This window comes from Esox lucius, chromosome 12 (genome assembly GCF_011004845.1).
Source record: "Esox lucius isolate fEsoLuc1 chromosome 12, fEsoLuc1.pri, whole genome shotgun sequence".
Lineage (NCBI taxonomy): Eukaryota > Metazoa > Chordata > Actinopteri > Esociformes > Esocidae > Esox > Esox lucius.
This window is the reverse complement of record NC_047580.1, coordinates 3,301,057-3,323,856: the sequence shown is the minus strand read 5'-3', so window position 1 is coordinate 3,323,856 and position 22,800 is coordinate 3,301,057. Positions and strand designations below refer to the sequence as shown.

The window sequence follows — 22,800 nt, the reverse complement described above, 5'->3', positions numbered from 1 at the left end:
TCCTCTTTCCCATTCTTCATCTTCCCCATCTTCCTCTCTCTCTCTGACAAAGTTTTTCTCCTTTTGTCCCTAACTGTCAATGCATCATCTGTGCAATACGAGCAATCATTTTGCATACAAACACATTTTACACACACAAACACACAGTATATGGTGTGTGAGCGCACTTGTGTGTGTGTGTACGTTTGCTCTGTGTGGGGTCTGTGTATATGTGTGGTTGTGCATGCGTGTGTGTGGTAGTTGAGGATGAGTCCATTTTTGACCAGCCCAACACAGTTCAACCCTAATGCCATCAGAGCATACAGAGTAACAAGCATGTATTACTGAGCCTCTGTGTGTGTGTGTGTGTGCGTGCGTGCAGGCATCCGTCCCTGCACAGTGATGTTAAGAGGCACAGCTGTCCACTGCGAGATGACACACCGCCACAACATGCTTGACTGGAGAGGGACATAGAGAGAGAGAACGAGGCAGTGAGTGTGCCAGAGAGAGTGAGATATAGGATAACATTTGATTTAGACTGATGTGAAGAATAATATGCATCTATCGAGAAAATATGTATCAAGATAGAGAGAGTTTGAGAGGGCGAGAAGACAAGAGAAGAGAAAAAAACCCTGAGGGACTGCAGGGCTGGAGAGGGATAAGGAGAGATTGAGAGCGCTGAGAGTATGCAGGTTGTGAGTGCGCAGCCAAGCTGGTGAACAAGAGAGATAAGGGTCCGAAGTGAAAGTGAGACGGACTCCGTCCTAAGTCTATTGCTGCTATTCCCGTGTTTGCAAGCTGGCGGTGAAGGCTGCTCTCATGGGGTTTCCCACCCAAAGAGTAAGGGCTGGGGGTCCTGAGGGCACTGAGGGGGTCTGTCGCTGATCCCTGCCCCACATCTCTCCTTAGTTCGCTACGCATTGCTTCTACTAAACCGACCCAGCAACACAAACAGTGTAGCAGTGGCTACTAATGCACGCTAACTGACGGCTAAATACTGAACCTGAATGTCAAAGCTGGACAGCTAATGGATGGCTAATTCGAAGCTAAACAGCAGAAACCCAGAAGCTACACAGGCTGCTAGCTGGGCGCTAACTGGACTACTAACGGGTCAGTAAGCATCTTTGCACCCTTCCATCGCTGCACTTCGCCCATCCAGGGAGGGCGGACCTGGCCAGGGGACGACAGGCAGATATGACAGGTATGGAGAACCAGATAATGGACCATCAATGAAAGTATCGCTGAAGGGAATCTGTCAAACTGAACTCACTGGTGAGATTCTGTCACAGTAACAATAAAGTAGCAGTGATTAGCTATTGCTTATTTCTGCTAAAAAGCATATTTTTTTCAAGCTTATTTAGACTTGGGTTTTGTTTTACACTGTCCCTGTTGAAAGAAATACATTTTTATTTTGTTATTATAATTACCAGTTACATAATAGCATTCAGTAAGCTGGTTCTGTCAGCTTGATGACTTAAAAGTAGTTTTAGGTAAGTAGATTTTACAGAAAATCTACTTCTTTGTATTGCCAGCTATTGCTATTTGACAATAATGTAGATGTCCTATAGCTGGTAAGCATGTCCAATGAACAAGATGCTGTTTTCTTAACTGGCCTCAACTTGTCTGTCGCAATAATGCTCACCTGTGTATGTGTGTGTCATGTGATAAATCTGAATGAGTCACTTGGGCTGAACCTGAGGCTAGTTGGTACCTTGGTTGGTAGGTTTTACAAAATAATGACCCTCTTTGACAAGCTCTCCAAAGCCAGAAAAATACTTTTGAAACACTCTCATCTTGGCTAAGTGCTAAACATACATTGAAAAAGAAAATATACATAGTAAAAACATGGGAAAACATGATCACATGGTCACATTTGCAAAAGCTATTGTTTTACATCATTTCACACATTTCATGTTTTATAGAAACTTTGTAAAACATTTCTCTGCAAGGGAATTCAACATACACAAATCAAGTCAAATCTGTCTTGTTCATGACTGAAATTAGCAGAATGCTCAGCTGTGGTTTGATGAAGACTGTTGACTTTCATGAACAGCCTACATTCAAAGTTCAATGGCTCCAGTGATTTAACATGTCGGAAAACAGTTTAATGAATCAAGTGTGTATGAGGCATGTCAAGTCAAGGGTTCATCCTAAGCAAGTCAAGTCGAGTCCTTATAAGTTTCAAGTCAAGTCAAGTCACAGTACTAAAGAGATGAACACACACACACACACTGTCCTCTGTTTCTGACGTGCGCTCGGTGCGAAGCTCGATTTCAAAATCAAATATTTTTCTCCTCCGTGGTACAATTTTTTGGGGGGACGAAGCGGGGGGATCTTGAATCAGCCTGAAGGGGTTGTATTCGCCATAACAACCGCCTCGCTATACCTTATCCCGGTTATTATATGGCTACCTACCAAATACATTTATAATTTGACACAAAATATTGATTTAAAAAGGAATTTATTGATTTAAAAACGATTGTATTGCTTCCTCTAAAGAAAATAGTCCGTTCCGTCTTTAGTTAGAATCCTGCTGCGTCCATAGCAACGCGCTGTTTTTAATGGCAACGGTCTGTTATCAAGAAATAACACGCATTCTGCATTGGAATTCAGCCGATCCATGTAATAAGGGCTAATAATAACAACCTTATAAACTAATTATTGTGACTGAAAAACTGCCTAATATGTAATTACGCTGTAATTATTCTTGTCTGTATGAGTAAAAAAAAAATAATCTTCGAAATGTTTAGGTGCTAGTAATCACATCGGCGCCTCCATGTTAGCCTTTCATGCAGTAAAGTTAACTGTTATGGTGTAAGCACAATGCTTTTTAGTTTCAACGCGCAGTCCACAAACACTTGAAAATGCGCACATTTAATACAGACATTATAGCCTACGTGTAATAATATACATGCCCGCTCATTTTAAGATGCCCATCAACAATAAAATTCAGGCTATGCCACTGTTATAGTCAAATTCCCTTACATCTATTTACCAGACGTATTCAGTAATGATAATGGTCACATTTCTAACAAGAAAAAATATATATATAATATGCAACCAAGGCCAAATTATGACAAACAAAACATTAATTAATTACATTAGTAACTTAATCGTTATAGATCTTAGTGAAACTGAATATAAAGAGATTACTTTCTTACCTTTCCTTGTGGTTCTTAAAATAACGAATGAAATTTGACGTTGTTGCATATTTTGCATCTGGCAAATCTTTTTTTATTCACACGGTCCAGTTCAAAGTCCTTGTATCCAAACGATACTATTTGTGGAGCTCGACTAACGTTACTGTCTGCCATGTTTGGCGCGGTTTGAATTGGGCAGCGTTAAAGGCACATACGCTGATTAGTGGTGCTGATGTCACAACATATAAAATAATTTTATTGCTGTTTGTTTATTATAAGTTCAAGTCATTGTCGAGTCTTCCACTTCAAGTCAAGTCAAGTCTCAAGTAACTTGTTCTCAAGTCAAAGTCAAGTCAAGTCATTTTCATACTTTAATCAAGCAAATCACAAGTCCTGAAAATTCATGTGACTCGAGTCCCCCACCTCTGCTAACTAGTGATGGCCATTCAAGGCTTCATTAGCGTTATTTTAGCAGCAGGATATTATGCGGGCAGCACTCAGATTTTCTTTATCACAATAAAAGCCATCATTGAAATGTATAAGGCAATATAGTTAACAATGTAGTCTGTGAAAAAGAACAGACAAGAATAACATTGGAACGGATATTAAACATAAAATGTAAAGACAAGATTGTTTACTGTATTAACTTATATAGGTCATTGATGGGTTTTATTTTGAAAAAGAAAATCTGAGTTAGAACTGCTAGCATAATATCCTGCTGCTAGAAGAACAGTAATGAGGCCTAAAATGGCCATCACTACTACTAGTAGCATGAGGTTGCACAGGTAGTCCAGCTCCTCCAGGATGGCACTTCCATATGTGCCGTCACAAGAAGGTTTGCTGTGTCTCCCAGTACATTCTCAAGAGCATGGAGGAGATACCAGGAGACGGGCCGCTACACAAGGAGAGCTGGACCGGGCTGTAGAAGGGCCCAACAGCAGGACTGGTATCTTCTCCTTTGTGCGAGGAGGAACAGGAGGAGCACTGCCAGAGCCCTACAAAATGACATCCAGCGGCCTATTGGTGTGCATGTTTCAGACCAAACTATCAGAAACAGACTCCATGAGGGCCCGACATCTTCTATCGGGACCTGTTCTCACAGCCCAGCACCACACATCTTGATTGGAATTCACCAGAAATCACCAGAATTGGCAGGTATCCCATTGGTGCCCCGTTCTCTTCACAGATGAGAGCAGGTTCACACTGAGCACATGACAGACGTGAAAGAGTCTGGAGACACTGTAGTGAAGTTTATGCTGCCTGCAACATCATCCAGCATGACCAGAGTGGTGGTGGGTCAGTGATGGTCTGGGGAGGCATATTCTTGGAGTGTCACCCAGACCTCCACTTGTTAGCCAACCTGACTGCTGTTAGGTACCGGGATGAAATCCTCAGACCCATCGTCAGACCTTACGCTGTTGCAGTGGGCCCTGGGATCCTCCTGGCCAGTGTGTACAATGCAAAAAAGATATGGCTTACTAAGTATATTTATCTTATTTTCAGGTTAAAAACCATACCATCCTTAAAATGTGGTATATTTTTTATAACAAGCTAGATTATAACGCTTGGTTATAAAATATGCCTTGAATATCATGTAATGTTTCTTGTTCCATTGGCAGATTATTTCACTTATTTCAAGCAAATATAACCTAAAATATAGTTAAATTGTCTTGTTTCATTTGCAATATGTTTAGCAGTGTAGGCTGTTCCTAGATGATGAAGGCATTGATCCCATAGGCTGGCCTTCACATTCCCCAGACCTGAATCCAAGTGAGGACCTGTGAGATGATATACATACACGGTAAGGGAAAAAAGTATTTGATCCCCTGCTGATTTTGTATGTTTGCCCACTGACAAAGAAATTATCAGTCTATAATCTTAATGGTAGGTTTATTTGAACAGTGAAAGACAGAATAACAACAAAAAAGTCCAGATTCTTTTTTTTTATGAATTGATTTGCATTTTAATGAGTGACATAAGTATTCGACCCCTCTGCAAAACATGACTTAGTATTTGGTGGCAAAACCCTTGTTGGCAAACACAGAGGTCAGACTTATCTTGTAGTTGGCCACCAGGTTTGCACACATCTTAGGAGTGATTTTGAAATGTCAGCTCCCTCCACAGATTTTCTATGGGATAAAGGTCTGGAGACTGTCTAGGCCACTCCAGGACCTTAATGTGCTTCTTCTTGAGCCACTCCTTTGTTGCCTTGGCAGTGTGTTTTGGGTCATTGTCATGCTGGAATATCAATCTACGACACATTTTTAATGCCCTGGCTGAGGGAAGGAGGTTCTCACCCAAGATTTGACGGTACATGTCCCCGTCCATCGTCCCTTTGATGCGGTGAAGTTGTTCTGTCCCCTTAGCAGACAAACACCCCCAATGCATAATGTTTCCACCTCCATGTTTGACAGTGAGGATGATGTTCTTGGGGTCATAGTCAGCATTCCTCCTCCTCCAAACACGGCAAGTTGAGTTGATGCCAAAGAGCTCGATTCTGGTCTTATCTGACCATAACACTTTCACCCAGTTCTCCTCTGAATAATTCAGATGTTCAGATGCTTTCTTGAGCAGGGGGGCCTGTACACGTGCTTTCTTGAGCAGGGGGACCTTGCGGGCGCTGCAGGATTTCAGTCCTTCACAGCGTTGTGTGTTATCAATTGTTTTCTTGGTGACTATGCTCCCAGCTGCCTTGAGATCATTGACAAGACCCTTCTGTGTAGTTCTGGGCTGATTCCTCACCGTTTTCATGATCATTGCAACTCCATGAGGTGAGATCTTGCATGGAGCCCCAGACAGAGGGAGATTGACAGTTTTGTGTTTCTTCCATTTTCGAATAATCGCACCAACTGTTGTCACCTTCTCACTAAGCTGCTTGGCGATGGTCTGGTAGCCCATTCCAGCCTTGTAGGTCTATAATCTTGTCCCTGACATCCTTGGAGAGTTTGGAATCTGATTGACTGATTGCTTCTGTGGACAGGTGTCTTTTATACAGGTAACAAGCTTAGATTAGGAGCACTCCCTTTAGGGGTGTGCTCCTAATCTCAGCTCGTTACCTGTACAAAAGAGACCTGGGAGCCAGAAATCTTTCTGATTGAGAGTTGCATTGCATTGCATTGCATCATCTTCCGCTTATCCGGGGCCGGGTCGCGGGGGCAGCAGTCTAAGCAGGGATGCCCAGACTTCCCTCTCCCCAGACACTTCCTCCAGCTCTTCCGGGGGGACACCGAGGCGTTCCCAGGCCAGCCGGGAGACATAGTCCCTCCAGCGTGTCCTAGGTCTTCCCCGGGGTCTCTTCCCGGTGGGACGGGACCGGAACACCTTCCCAGGAAGGCGTTCCGGAGGCATCCGAAACAGATGCCCAAGCCACCTCAGCTGACCCCTCTCAATGTGGAGGAGCAGCGGCTCTACTCTGAGCTCCTCCCGGGTGACCGAGCTTCTCACCCTATCTCTAAGGGATCGCCCAGCCACCCTGCGGAGAAAGCTCATTTCGGCCGCCTGTATCCGGGATCTTGTCCTTTCGGTCATGACCCAAAGCTCATGACCATAGGTGAGAGTAGGAACGTAGATTGACCGGTAAATCGAGAGCTTCGCCTTGCGGCTCAGCTCTTTCTTCACCACGACAGACCGATACATCGACCGCATTACTGCAGAAGCTGCACCGATCCGTCTGTCAATCTCCCGTTCCATCCTTCCCTCACTCGTGAACAGGACCCCTAGATACTTAAACTCCTCCACTTGAGGCAGGCACTCTCCACCAACCTGAAGTGGGCAAGCCACCCTTTTCCGACTGAGGACCATGGCCTCGGATTTGGAGGTACTGATTTTCATCCCCACCGCTTCACACTCGGCTGCAAACCGTCCAAGTGCATGCTGAAGGTCCTGGCTTGAAGGGGCCAACACGACAACATCATCCGCAAAGAGCAGAGACGAAATCGTGTGGTCCCCAAACCTGACACCCTCCGGCCCCTGGCTGCGCCTAGAAATTCTGTCCATAAAAATTACGAACAGAACCGGTGACAAAGGGCAGCCCTGCCGGAGTCCAACATGCACAGGGAACAAGTCTGACTTACTGCCGGCAATGCGGACCAAGCTCCTGCTTCGGTCGTACAGGGACCTGACAGCCCTTAGCAAAGGACCCAGGACCCCATATTCCCGAAGCACTCTCCACAGGATGCCGCGAGGGACACAGTCGAATGCCTTCTCCAAATCCACAAAACACATGTGGACTGGTTGGGCAAACTCCCATGAACCCTCCATCACCCTGTAGAGGGTATAGAGCTGGTCCAGTGTTCCACGGCCTGGACGAAAACCACACTGTTCCTCCTGAATCCGAGGTTCTACTATCGGCCGTATTCTCCTCTCCAGAACCCTGGCATAGACTTTCCCGGGGAGGCTGAGAAGTGTGATCCCCCTATAGTTGGAACACACCCTCCGGTCCCCCTTCTTATAAAGAGGGACCACCACCCCGGTCTGCCATCCCAGAGGCACTGTCCCCGACTGCCACGCGATGTTGCACAGGCGTGTCAGCCAAGACAGCCCCACAACATCCAGAGACTTGAGGTACTCAGGGCGGATCTCATCCACCCCCGGTGCCTTGCCACCGAGGAGTTTCTTAACCACCTCGGTGACTTCAGCCCGGGTGATGGACGAGTCCACCTCTGAGCCTTCATCCTCTGCTTCCTCAATGGAAGACGTGACGGCGGGATTGAGGAGATCCTCGAAGTACTCCTTCCACCGCCCGACGACATCCCCAGTTGAGGTCAACAGCTGCCCACCTCTACTGTAAACAGCGTTGGTAGGGCACTGTTTCCCTCTCCTGAGGCGCCGGATGGTTTGCCAGAATCTCTTCGAGGCCAGCCGATAGTCCTTCTCCATGGCCTCACCGAACTCCTCCCAGGCCCGAGTTTTTGCCTCCACAACCACCCGGGCTGCAGTCCGCTTGGCCTGTCGGTACCCGTCAGCTGCCTCTGGAGTCCCACAAGCCAACCAGGCCTGATAGGACTCCTTCTTCAGCTTGACAGCATGCCTTACTTCCGGTGTCCACCACCGGGTTCGGGGATTGCCGCCTCGACAGGCACCGGAGACCTTACTGCCACAGCTCCGAGCGGCCGCTTCAACAATGGCGGTGGAGAACATGGTCCACTCGGACTCAATATCTCCAACCTCCCTCGGGATCCAGTCAAAGCCCACCTCCGGCAGAGCTTTGACTGAGCTTTGACTGATTGAGAGTGGATCAAATAATTATTTCACTTATTAAAATGCAAATAAATTTATACAATTTTGGACATGCGTTTTTCAGGATTTTGTTGTTGTTATTCTGTCTCTCACAAATAAACCTACCATTAAAATTATAGACTGATAATTGCTTTGTCAGTGACCCGGACACTGTTGCAAATCAGCAAGTGACAGCTCCTGCCCAAGTCAAGCAGCAGGGGATCAAATACTATTTTCCTTTACTGTGTGTATATATATATATATATATATATATATATATATATATATATGAACTTTTTTTGTTTCTATCTTTAGTTTATGAATAAGAGGGATGTCAATGTCTAGTCTTCATTCATGGCTTTGCGTTTTAACTTGAAATGTGTTATGTGGCACTATTAGTGCAAGTCAAACTCGCTATCAAAAGGCAGATACATCTGAATAAATCAATCAGAGACATACTGTAGCCAAAGTTATTTTGAAATTTTGAAAAAGTTATTGTAGACAGATTAGACAAACATGAAAATGTACCAGAGTAATGGCAAGAGGGAAGAGTGCCCAAAATGTAACACCCCCTCCATCTCTGAAATACGGTGTATGTATGGCTGCCACTGGTATTGGCTTACTTGGCTTCATTGATGATGTAACTACTTAAAGAAGTAGTACTGTACGATTAATTACGTTTAATGAATTATCTTGATGGCTCAGATACAACCAAACATCCCTAAACTAATTGGACAATACAACAGGACAATGTCCCCAAATACAATGCCATATGTTTTCAAGGCCAAAAAGTAAGAATGTCTTCACTGGCCGAGTCAATCAACCAATCTGAATTAAATTGAGGGTGGCTTTCAAGACAAGACTGAATAGATGAAGGCCTGGAAACATGCAAGAACCGAGAATGGCTGCAGAACAGGCCTGGCAGAGACACAACAGGAAGATACAGTGTCTTGCGAAAGTGTGCACCACCACCACTATTTTATTGCCTTACAACCTGGAATTAAACTAGATTTTTTGGCGGTTTGTGTCATGTGATTTACACAACATGCCTACCTACAGTGGCCCATGGGTGCACAACAAAACAACAGCATTAACAAAAATGAAACACAACAACAATAGTGATGCAAACAAAAGTTGAAAACACAACAGTTAAAAAACATTTACATTTATAAAAACACTGCATTTCAGAAAACAATCACCTACTCACAACACCACAACATTAAGTGAAAACAAAACAGCATTACCTCACAACACAACAACATTGGTTCACAACACAACAGCATCAGCTAATACAGAACACAACAGCATTAGCCCAAAACACAATGCACGTGCTTCACAACGGAAGTGCTTCAGACCACTAGGGGCGGCATTTCAAATTGCTCACAACGGAAGTGCTTTGGACCACTACAGGCAGTTGCAAGGGGTTGTTTTTGGTGTTTTACTTTTGGTCGAAAAATCTAGTGAAGGCACTCAATGTAAAATTCTAATTAAAGAAAACTTACATTGACTAATTTAAATCACGTTCTTGGTTGGGATTATTTCAAATAGGCTTTAAGCTATTTGAAATAAAATGAGATGAGGCTTTATGCTCATTCCATGACCGAACGTTCCACACCCACTTCCTACCGGTGTGCCAGTTTCCGGTCCCCCATATTACAAACCAGTAGCGTTTATATTACTAGCGCTATGTCTGGCAATGTCGCTGTTATTTACAAGATGTCTCCAGGACTTGCCTAAACTTAACACTAATAGTGTACATCGAATAGTTAAATCTGCCTCCACGACTCCAGCTTGCAATGAAAATGGGTTCAAGATGTATATAGGCAGGGCTGCCTGTCACAGGTCCATGATGAAGAGTGTAAAGCTGCACAGTATGCGAGTAGGGAAAGATGATAGATATTGTAGATAAGAAAACATCTTCTGTAAGACACTGTTATTCTGGTCAACATACGTTTTTCTTTACTTGCTTACTACTGGCAGGTGCTAGGTCACATCCTTCTAACAGGTTGTAGCTAGAAGGATATGACCTTGTACCTGCCAGTAGTAGACATGTGATCTCTTCAAATTGAGCTCTCCATTCTGTATCTTCAGGTAAGGGCAGTCCACATACATTTGGCCACGTAGCCTCCAAGACTCCAAAGTGGGAGCTCACACTTGGGTCAAATATGATGCCATCTGGAGACGATCCTAACCACAGGGCATCTGGGTGACTTTGTCATCTGTGCTCAGGAGGACATTCTAGTTGAGAGGATATATAAAGATATTCAAGTTTCAAACACTATTATAGAGAAGGTTGAACACTAATTTTTATCACTACTTGCAGAAAAGTCTGTCTCACAACTGAATATAAACCCCTGCTTGAGTGCTAGTTCAGATTTTACAAATTAAGAATTAGTATTTGTTTGAAGTTGTTACATTTTAGCACCTATTGAAATTGAAAGTATTAGCGTTCCCATAAAGAAAAAAAACATGGATTGTATGAAGAATGTTTTTAATGTGTATAATTTCAACAGTTCAACAAATAACACAGTTCCTATTAATTTATACATTTCTATCTTCTGTATTACATTGTCATGCTGTTGAATCTTTCATTTTGTCTGTTTGGTGTTTACCAAAATGAATTTCCTTATTAAGGCCAATATGATCTACACAAACAACTGATATGCAGTGCAGTGTTACAAGTTATTGATACATTTCATCCAGAAATTATACATTTCATATTTTCACATTTGCAAAGTAAACATTTAAACATGCAGTTGTCTTTAAAAAATATTGCATGCACCAAAGCATCTCCCTAACGACTGTTCCAAATCAGAGTGACCCAAAGCAAATACAAATGTATATTTACACCGGCTTGGCCCATGCTCTTACCAAAGGTCTATTTTGATAGTTGACCAACAAGCATGACACCGCAAATAATTGGTCGATGCTGCCTGAGATGTTCAGAGGGATGACAGTGTTAAACAGCTTGTACTCCTTTACTCTCTGGATCATTATTTGACATGCACCCTTAGCCTGGCAATGAATAGGGTCTCCCTAACCTCATGCACTGGCATCCGTATGCACCTCGGCAAGAAAAGCTGGCAAACAGATCTTGCATGGAACAAGATCATCCACGAGGTAGCCCTTATCCCTCATAAAGGCCATGATCAAGGTAAGGAAAGAATTCCTGACTGCGTAACAACCTCCTTGTCACTCACAGAACCAGCATACAAAGAGGATCCAAAAGTGATAGTTCCATGTGGTGACATTCCCAACATGCCCTTGAAGGTACAGTGTGACTTGTAAGAAGAAAACACCTCACTTTGCAGGAGTAGAGAAGATGGTGTCTGGCAGTGGTTCAGTGCAGTCGATTACAAGCCTGGTGTCTGGATATTCACTGAACTCGAGTGGTATGTTGGCTTTGATGGTATCCTTGGGGATCCATATCCATATTAACCCAAGCAGAAAGTAGAGGAAGTTGACCAAGAGATGATTATCTGGCTCACTGTTGACTGGTGGATGTTAAAACGATGTGCCAAATCCTGTTTCAGACCCAGCGACAGATGTGTCATGAACAAGAAAAACTAATTGATTGGTGGCAACGACTAAACATGAAGAAAATTGTTTAAGTACTATATATTCTCCTTGCATTGGGTTAGGTCCATAACACAAATAAAGTGAAGAAAAATAGATAAGTAAGGAAACAAATTTTATAATAAATATTCCATATAAAGTAGTGTATTCAATGAAGTTTATCATCAAAGAACACTTTATCTCAGACGTGTTTGCACTGGTGACTAACTTGGTCTCTGCTGACCACAATCAAATCAAGAAGCACTAGACTTGACTTGGCTTATGTTGCAGCCTATATTAGTCTCAACATCCTGATTCTTACAGATATTTATTATACATTTCTTGTTTTACTGCAATTCAGTTTCTTTTAAAACAATTTCAACACTGCAGTGAATGCTAAGACAATATTCATTCAATAAGCTTACTTTCGGTACGATTTGGTGTCCTAGTTTTGCATAACACAAGAGGTACAGGAGGACTTTGGGATTGCTGAACAGTAAACAATTTACTGTACCTTGTGTAAAAAGCTATGTCTTCATCAGACCCAGTAAACCACTGTACACGAAAGTGGTGTTGTGTTGTCAGATTTTCCAGCTTAGTTCGAAGCTCTTGAATTTCCCTTGCTTGCTCCTGGTTCATTATAAAGGCCATATCCAGGGATGCGGGATCAGGGCCTAAACAGTGATCATGTGTCTACATCGGATCAGAAACTGTTCAGTCCATCGTTGTTAGGAAACATTTCTCTCCTTGTTCGTCTTCCTCTGGGGTTTCAGTCGCCTTTCCCAAACACCAAGTCTCTTTTGAATATTAATATTAATATGAAGTCACATTTGTGACTGTTAATGTCACGATGTACTGCCACCAACCACCTTTTTCTGCCCTCATCATTGATTGGGATTCAATATTCATTACTACCTCTTTCGCAGGGCATAAATGTAAATGTACTCATTGCAAAAGTCGTCTGATAAGTGTTCACGATAGCGAGCTAATAATAAAAACAATAACGTAACACCGCCCGAAGTCAGTCCCCCGATATGAAATGAATATTTTGTTGAAAACCCAACTAATTACACTTGGCACTACCAAGTGGTCTGGAGCACCGTTGTGAGCAACTAACTTCAAATGCAGCGTTTCTGCAAATGTTGCTGTATTTTGGGCTAATGCTGTTGTGTTCTGGGCTGATGCTGTGGGGGGTATTTCAGAAGCAGTGTTAACATACTCTGAGTTGAAATCACAACTCTGGGCTGACTAACTCTGAGCTGTCAAACTCAGATTTGACGGTTTCAGAACAGGTGGTAACAATTAGTTCAGTCAACTCTGAGTTTAGTTAACCTGGAGTAAAGCATGTGCACGAGGAGATAAAAAGCGCTCATCAGTGGAACGCAGATAACGTGATTCATCATGGCAACAGGAGAAAAAGGTCTCGGACCATGTACTTCTCCCCAGTGGAATTAGATATGTTTATAAATGCACATGCAGAATATGAGTATATATTCAAGAAAAATTTGTGCGTGCGGGTGTAATATCAAGTTCAGTGTTCATTTATCAAACAGTGACAGTGAACAGTGACATTCTTGTGACATGGCGCACATCTACGTAGTAAGAACTAAGAAAAACATAAAGCTAAAATATAGCAATAATATACATAAAAATTTAATCTGGCAGCAATTACTGAGAGCACGTCCATGGTGTATCATAGGAACGATATCAGAGCTGAGAATATTGTTCAGATGAATGATCGATCGTGCAGAAAAATGGTAATGCTCAAACAGATAATCATTGGGGAATGATAAAAAAAACACCCAAGCGGGGTCTGATCACTCCTAACTGAAAATTGGCACAAGTATTTGTGCTTCAGGTGGCCCTTTGAGAAAAGGATACGCCCTGTCTGACACGTTCAGAGAGCAGGTTTCAGTTAAAGAGTAGAACAAACTCAAAGTTAGTTGGATAAAACCTGCTAGCAAGCAGGTTAGCTTCACAGAGTATGTTGCTGTAGTAACTGACTCATAGAAACGCTGAACTGGCTCTTTGAAACCGTAAACCCAGAGTTTCTAACTCTTTTAGTTCCTTAAACCCTCTTTCTAAAATACCACTGTGTTGTTGTGTTGTGAGGTAATGCTGTTGCGTTTTCACTTAATGCTGTGGTGCTGTGAGTAATTGATTGTTTTCTAAAATGCAGCGTTTTAATGTTTCATTTTTGCCAGACCGTGTAAGCAGAATCGGCTAAGAAGAGTGATTGTCTCTTACTGAGTGAGTGACTGACTGAGTTACTGACTGACTGACTGAGTGGCTGACTGACTGAATGACTACCCTTTGTTAAATGGTGTAGTGGTTAGAGAAGCGGACTTGTGAACCATAGGTCCCGAGTTCGATCTCCTCGCAGGTGAAAGAAAAGTATGCATTGTGAATTATTCTGTTATGGTGAAAACTTTGCTGGCTGAAACATGAAACTCTATACAGTTATATTGCGACTGTTTCTTGCATGGAATAGTTCATCTTCAGTCTTGCTAGCAAATACTCAATTCTTATGATTATTCCTAGGAAGTTAGTAGATACTCGTAAGCCTATTACTATCTAATAAGCTGTTAAAACAGCCAGTGGCAAAAGCAATACAGTTCATAGACGCTATTTGTGGTGGAGGTAAACTTAATAAGAAACGTTAGTCAGTTTTACACAATCCTCAATGGAGTGTAGCGACTGCTGAAACGTGTGATGCTGTGGCGTAGTGGTTAAAGACAGTGCCTCTCATGTGGAAGACCTAAGTTCGAATTTATTGAGAGCAATGACATTTATTAATTATTTCTGGTAGATCCCATGAGTCTATCATCTTTTCATTGATGAAATTCTGATGCATTTCTTTAAAAACAGCTAAACGAAAATGCTATTGCAACAACACAGGTAAGAATTGTTAGCCATCTAGTAACAGTCAGGTCCGGAAATATTTGGACACTGACCCAATTTTCATAATTTTGGTTCCAATGGATTTGAAATTAAACAGACTTTCAGCTTTAATTTAAGGGGTTAAACAAAAATATCATATGAAATGTTTAGGAATTGCAACCATTTTCAAATGAACACAATCATAAATAAAATGTCATGTTTAATACTTTGTCTGAATCTGAGCAGACAATATATCCCTATACACTTCAGAATTCATCCATCTGCTTCTGTCTTCTGGAACTCCTAATGTTCCTGCTATCTCTTGGATGGATAATTTTTTCAGCTGAGGGACAGCCTGTTTCAGTTGCATTGAGAGCTCCTTTGACCGCATGTTGTGACTTCACAGCAACAGCTTCCAGATGCAAATGCCACACCTGGAAGTTACTCCAGACCGTTTACCTGCTTGATGAAGAAATAACAAAGGAATAGCCCACACCTGTCCATGAAACAGCTTTTGATTCAACGGTTCAATTACTTTTGGTCCCTTGAAAAAGAGGGGGCTACATATTAAAGAGCTGTGATTCCTAAACCCTTCCTCCAATTTGGATGTGAAAGAGCAGAAATTAAAGCTAAGAGACTGCAATGTAAGCCCATATTCATCATTTAACTGTAACTTGAATATATTTCGGTAAACAGCCAAAATAACAAAACTTGCATCAGTGTCCAATTATATCCAGACCAAACTGTATGTGTTTATTTAGACAAATGTACATTTTATTTAAATTGGGTTAAGTTAGTCTAACCAGTGATACAACTGAATGTATCCAAGCCAATGTTAGCTTAGTGGTTCTCGGAGCTAGCTCTAGTTAGTCTAATAAATGTTACTATGTATGACTTAGCAGGGTAGCTTTGAATTTCTATGTTTTCAAAATGAATAATCCTACCTAGCGCAGCTTTAAGTCATACCACAGATTCTCAATTGGATTTAGGTCTGGACTTTTTCAAGGGGCCTTTCCAAGACATTTAAATGTTTCCCCTTAAACCAATCGAGTGTTGCTTTAGCAGTATGCTTATGGTCATTGTCCTGCTGGAAGGTGAACCTCCGTCCCAATCTCAAATCTCTGGAGTTCCCTGAATTCCGTGCCATTGTTTTGTGCCATCCATCATTCCTACAATTCTGACCAGTTTCTTAGTCCCTACTGATAAGAAACATCTCCACAGCATGATGCTGCCACCACCACGCTTCACTGTGATGATGTTCTCTGGTGATGAGTGGTGTTGGGTTTGCGCCAGACATAGCGTTTTCCTCTATGGCCAAAAAGATACACCTTCTTCCATATGTTTGTAGAGTCTCCTACATGCCTTTTGGCTAACACCAAACACGTCTGCTTGTTTTTTTCTTTATGCAGTGTCTTCTTTCTGGCCACTCATCAGCAAAGCCCAGCACTCTGGAGTGTACGGCTTAAAGTGGTCCTATGGACAGACACTCCAATCTCCGCTGTGGAGCTTTGCAGCTCCTTCAGGGTTATCTTTGGTCTCTTTGTTGCCTCTCTGATCAATGTCCTCCATGCCCAATCCATGAGTTTTGGGAGGCGGCCCGCTGTCGGCAGGTTTGTTGTGGTGCCATATGCTTTCCATGTTTTTATAATGGATTCAGTGGATGGATTCGATGTTCAAAGTGATATTTTTTATAACCCAACTAATCTGTACTTCTACACAACTTTGTCCCTGACCTGTTTGGAGAGCTCTTTGGTCTTCATGGTGCCGCTTGTTTTGTGGTGCCCCTTGCTTAGTGGTGTTGCAGACTCAAAAACTCAAGACTCAGAACAAGTGTATGTATACTGAGATCATGTGACAGATCATGTGACACTTTGATTGCACACAGTTGGACTTTATTTAACTAATTATGTGACTTCTGAATGTAATTGGTTGCACCCGATCTTATTTAGTGGCTTCATAATAAATGAGGCGAAAACATTTAGAATTTGCAAATACAAAATTGTAGAATTTTTTGTAAGAAGTTATTTGTGTATGTCCATTACATGAAACCCAAATAAAAATGCATCTAAATGACAGGTTGTAATGCAACAAAATATGGAAAATGCCATGGGGGATGAATACTTTTGCAAGGCATGGTACCCAGCATCTGGTAATGTCTATGGGTTGCAGATTTCATACAATCAGTACTTGCAATGGATATGCAACCAAGTACAGGACATAACTTATTTATTGCATACCATGCTAGTCTTTTCAAATAATTTTGGCACATTAAAATGGGGGATTATGTACAAAATGTGCTGCGATTTCTAAATGGTTCCTCCAATATAGAGTAGTCACTGTATCATTTCAAATCCATAATGATGGGTTATAGAGCTTTTTTTGTTGCCACTGTCCAAAAAGTTTTGGACTACACATTATGTTGTGGACAAAATAAAAAAGACAGGAAGTTGTTTCAATGAGGCATGCAATAGAACTGTCACTGAATATATCTTATCTTTGCCTATGTGTTTTTAAGTGTGAGGTTGTGTGTGTGTATGTTATGGCTTCCCTCCGTAAACTACAGAAGTATCACTAGTCTAGTATGACTTTAATGGTTGAGTGTTTTTGCATACTGGAATTTGTTTGCTATTAACAATGAAGTTTTTAGTAGGTTTTGTGTTCTCCCTTTCTGATGGCCTCCATCCCTCTCTTTTTTGTCTCTCTCCCTGACGGTCTCCGTCACATTTTCTCCTTTCTCTCTCTCTCTCTGACTGCCCCATCTCCCTCTTTACAGCCGTAGCTGTTTGTATCCTTCTCTGCCTCCTCGTCCCTCCATCCCTCTCCTGTCCAAAGGGATGTTTGTGTGATGGCCGCACCAAAGTTGTTGACTGCCGGGGACGGGGCTTATATGATATCCCTCGCCACCTCCAACCCGACACTCTAGAACTCCATCTCCAGGACAACCGAATCCGAGGTCTGGGTTCCATGGCATTCCGGGACACGCCCTTGCTGCGGGTTCTGGATCTATCCAACAACTCCATTACGTCAGTGTCACCTTCCACACTACTGGGTTTGAGGGGTCTGCATCGTCTCAGTCTGGCCAATAATGGTCTGAGAGAACTGGACAGAAGACTGCTGGGGCCTGTTCGCTCTTTATCACATTTTGACTTGTCGAACAACAGGTACCACTGTGAAACTCTCTCTTCTCCTTTACTCTGGTCTGGTACAACTCTAGATTAGTTCTTCTGCTGTTTATATAAATCAACTATGAAATTATTTATTGATTTCAGCCTGATCGTTATTTTAGTTGTTAATGATAGTTTTATATATGGTAAACGTCCTTCCTTTACTCCTTTGAAATAGTTTTTATTTAATTGAAGTAATTTCTTAAATTGTTATTTTCAATCAATCAAATTTATTAATAAAGCCCTTTTTACAACAGCAGTTGTCACAAAGTGCTTTTACAGAAACACCCGGCCTTAATCCCCAAGGAGCAAACAACAATAGTGTTGAATTTCAGTGGCTAGGAAAAACTACCTAAGAAGTCAGAAATTTAGGAAGAAACCTAGAGAGGACCCAGGCTCAGAGAGGTGACCAGTCCTCTTCTGGCTGTGATAATAAGAGTCCAATAGGAATAATTAATAAACGCATGTGGGCTAAATCCAGAGTCTATTTAAATTTAGACCCGGTCAGAAGTATGACCAGATGGACAAGGACAGGGACAGCAACAAGGTACAAACCAGGTACTCCACAGGTGTGGACCAGGACCTCATGTCCTCATAAAGTTTAAAACGGGAGGAGACTGGGAAAATTCAGAATATGCATTCCTCATATCAACAATGATTTATAGTGGAGAAGGAGAACTTAGTGGGGAAGGAGAACTGACCCAATCCCCCAGAACAATAGTATAGCAGCGTAACACCTTGGGACTGAGACGGGGGGGGTCCGGCAACACAGTGGCCCTACCCAGGGCCCAACAGGCAGGAAATCAATCCACCCACATTTGAGACTTTCCTATCAGGATTTTAGCCCCATCACACCACTGAATTTGTGCTTATTAAAGTTTTAAACTACATTTGTCTAAATACTGATTGTGGTCAAAATGTCAACCCTAATGTTATTGGAACTAAGTGCAGCGTTTGACACAGTTGACAATACAATATTGCTAGACAGACTGGAAAACTGGATTGTCTTAGTGACTATTTCTTAGATTTCTGCATTGGCTTCCTGTATATCATATAATTGATTTTCAGATATTGCTACTTTTATATAAATCACCCAAGTTAAATCTCAGATGTACTTTCTCATGAACCCTCTAGACCCCTCAGGTCATCAGCGTCTGGTCTGCTAAACGTTACCAGAGTAAGGACAAAGGTTGGTGAGGCAATGTTTTGTCATTAGGTTGCGTAGAGTTGGAACAAACTGCCAATATTTAGACTTGCTTCACCACTGACCACTTCAAAATCAGCCTTTTGTTCTGCCTTTTATTAATCTTGTAATAATATGTCAGCCCTCTTAAATGTTATGTTTTTATTTGTATACTTTGTCTTTTATGCAAAATGCATTTCTAGTATGACTGATGTTTTTTTCCCTAATGTAAAGCATTTTGAATTGCCATTGTGTATGAAATGTGCTATACCAACAAACTTGGATTTTCTTGCCCCAGCAACAAATAATTTTTGTTTGGCGCATTGAATACACTCTGGTTGAATTGTTGACCTGTTCTCTCTTTTTATTCTCTATTCTGTTCGCAGTCTGTCAGGTCTACCTGGTGCTTTGGGGGAGAGCATGAGGAACCTGACCCAACTGGGGCTGGCCCACAACAGGCTGCAGCGGTTGGACAAGCCCCTGCTGGACAACCTGGAGGGCTTGGTCCACCTCACCTTGAGAGGAAATCCCTGGAGGTGTGACTGCCAGCTCATAGGCCTGAAACTGTGGCTGGAGACCTTCCTGTTCAAAGGTGAAGATGCCTGTGAGGCCAGTTTAGTCACAAATGTGTCCTAACTAAAGGATGAATTAATGCAACTGGTGTACCAGATAGTCCTGATGCATTAATATTTTTACATACTTTGTAAAGCTGGCAACATTTGACAACTCTGTTAGTTGCTCTAGCAGAAACAAAATCCAACGGACACTCAAAAACTGTTCATGAAGTCCATATGGCAGACTGTATTACCATTGCCCCAGAGAGCAGGCAGCTGCTGTTCAAGAGCCCATTGGGGAATTAGCTGGGGAAAACTGTTGTCCAAGTAGCAAAGAATGTTTGTGTGTACATGCGTGAATGTGTTTGCGGTTTATGAGGTAATTCCTAGTAGATTAGTATTTGCAGACCCATGTGGTGAGGACTGTCACTTTCAACACAGCTACAAGAGTGCATCTGAATGAGAGCACGTTAGCTATTAACAAATGCACATCAGATGAGAGAAAGAAAAGGGCAAAGTTATTTGCTGAGGTGTCGGCGTGACTGTGTGAGCATAGAAATAGCATGTGAGGGGGCAGGTGAATGTGACTTTCAGTCTTCTGTTACAATGGAAATTAGAAATAGAGTAATACAAAGATATAATGAATTCAGAGGAATGAATTCCATTCAGACTGCATCAGCTCTCTGGGAAGAATTAAGATCTGTCCCCATTAATGACTGTAATCCATGGGAAAAAGCCTATATCAGAGGATGCATATTTTTTGTAGGTATAAACATTTCTGTGCGCGCACAAACATCTGATCGGATTATTTTCCTTTATAATGGTTACCCAGTCTGTCATTCTAAAACATGACCATCTTGTATGCTTTGTCATTCAACTAGGTCCTCCGAACCAGGGCATGTTTACCAATCTACGGAAAGAGCTAGAGAGAGAGAGATAGGGGAAGAGAGGACAATTAACATGTCATAAGCACACCGGCCTAATCATCACAACCCTGTTCTTTTATTACATACATTTTAATGTTTGTTACTCGCTGATTCTGGTAATTTCCTTAAATCACTAAGCTTGTCAGATGATTAATAATAATAATAGTACAAAAATATCTCTCTTTTTATGCTAAGATGATCTCAAACATGCTTTTAATACAAGTTGATATCTGTATATCAACATCTCTGTCTTATTCTAGCTAGCAACTGTTGTTAATGATAATAATAACTAGGCACTGAACATATGTCACACGGGTTAGGCTGATGTGGTCATTTTCAACAAGGGCAAAAAATTAATGTTTAGGATTTTGACTTTGATCTATACACCTATCAGCCACAACATTATGACCACTGAGAGGTGAAGTGAATAATACTGATACATTTTATAGCTCCCTCTCTATTGGACACACACACTTGAAAACAAGCACTCACAAGATTTTTTTCCTGCAACATTTGAATAATGAATCTCTCTCTGTTGGGTGCTCTGGAAAACAAGATTGCACAACACTTTAATCCATCCAAATTTCTAATAAATACTCTTCCTCTCTCTACCCCATCTCCCAGGTGGGGTGGTGGATGAGGTGTCCTGTGCCCAGCCAGAGGATATGAAAGACAAAGACCTCCAGATGATTCCTTACCAGCTCTTTCATGCCTGCATGACCACCAGTTACAACTACTTGTTTGCCAACATTCACCACCTGGAGTCTGAGAGGTCAACCAGGGGTCACACCCACGGTAATGGCCACCAGCACAGTCCAATGGGAATAGGGGAGGGGTTCGGCGGAGCAGGGGCCGGCCTCCCAGAATGCGAGCCAAAGCAGCGGCCTCGCCCAGTGAACCTGCGTCACGCTATTGCCACAGTGATCGTGACAGGTGTGGTGTGCGGCATTGTGCTGATGATGATGCTGGCGGCAGCGGTTTATGGCTGTGCCTATGCTGCCTTGATGGCCAAGTACCAGCGGGAGCTGAAGAAGAGCGAAGAGAGTAAGGGAGAACGGGGGGGTGATCACACCAAAGCAGCCGAGAAGGAACCCCTGGAGAATGCTATCGCCTAGAGGACGGGAATGACTGAACTGTGAACCCACCAACTTTGAACCTGTACCTTAAACTACTTACATATGTGTGTGTGTGTGACTTAAACAGTGTGTCCAGCCTAAACTTTAACCTCTGTCCCCATAGATTGCACTTGGACCTGACCCAAAACATGTGTCTGTCAACTACAACTAGGTTATGTGTCAAACAGAGTAAAAGAGGAATATCAAGTAAAATATCGGAGAAAGCAATTACTTGAGACAGGTTGTAAAGATATCAAAAGTCCAAAACTCTGATATTAATCCCCAATGGATTGTACTGTATTCCCCGAAGCAATCCTATTCAAAACCACTAAGGGAAAATAAGGGAACCACAGACTATCCAGAAATGTGTATCAACTGAACATTTAAAAAACAAAGGAGCTACAAATATCCTATGCTGTATTGAAAAAGTCCTGGAATCTTTTCCTTGAGAGTGATTGAACCCTTTTTGAATTTGATGATAACCGATGGGGGGGGGGGGGGGTGCATTGACAACCATTTGCCCTGGGCAAGACAAGTTTGGAATCTGGGTTTGGGTGGGGGGGTTGACCCGAATACAGCTAAACATTACCAATAACCAGTAGGAACAAATATATATGGATTATATGGATAAATGTTTGTTTCTAGATACAGTAGCTGTAAAAAGTAATATTTTTAATAAGTAGCTGTTTGAATCGTGTTTCTCTGCAGTTGTTCATTTCTCTTTCAGATGTTGTCCGAAGTGCAGATTCTTAGCAGGCAGCTGCTGGGTATGTTTGTATGTTGGCAGTGTGTGTGCAGGGTTGGGTAGGTTACTTTCTTTATGTAATCCTTTACAGTTACATGTTACCTGTCCACATTTGTAATCAGTAATGTAACATTTTGATGACTCAAATTCAGTAACAATCTGATTACTTCGAATTACTTTCATATTAAAAGGCATTAGAAAACAAATTGGAATTGCCTATTCCAATAGGTAATTTTGTGTTACAGGTTCTGCAGGCTACGTCTCGGTCTCAGCGCTCCGTTTTTCTATTGAGTCAATGGCATCGTAGCACCTTCGGTCATTCCAACTCTTTCCGTTGTTAGT

General features: G+C 42.2%; 2 protein-coding genes across 4 annotated transcripts in view; one reads left to right on the top strand and one right to left on the bottom strand.

The window, feature by feature from the left end:
• Positions 1-22,800, bottom strand: part of cacna2d3a (calcium channel, voltage-dependent, alpha 2/delta subunit 3a) — a 691,437-nt gene that overhangs the window by 56,398 nt on the left and 612,239 nt on the right. The gene's annotated exons all lie outside the window — the stretch shown is intronic.
• On the top strand, positions 268-22,201 carry LOC105014013 (leucine-rich repeat and transmembrane domain-containing protein 1). Of its 2 annotated transcripts, none has more exons than XM_010875955.3 (4): positions 268-1,180; positions 17,545-17,932; positions 19,505-19,710; positions 21,223-22,201. In XM_010875955.3, the coding sequence occupies exons 1-4, from the start codon at positions 1,174-1,176 to the stop codon at positions 21,711-21,713; spliced, it is 1,092 nt and encodes a 363-aa protein (XP_010874257.2). In that variant the 5' UTR covers positions 268-1,173; the 3' UTR covers positions 21,714-22,201. The 2 variants fall into 2 exon arrangements, with proteins under 2 accessions (XP_010874257.2, XP_010874255.2); XM_010875953.2 differs by having other exon boundaries at positions 1,148-1,251.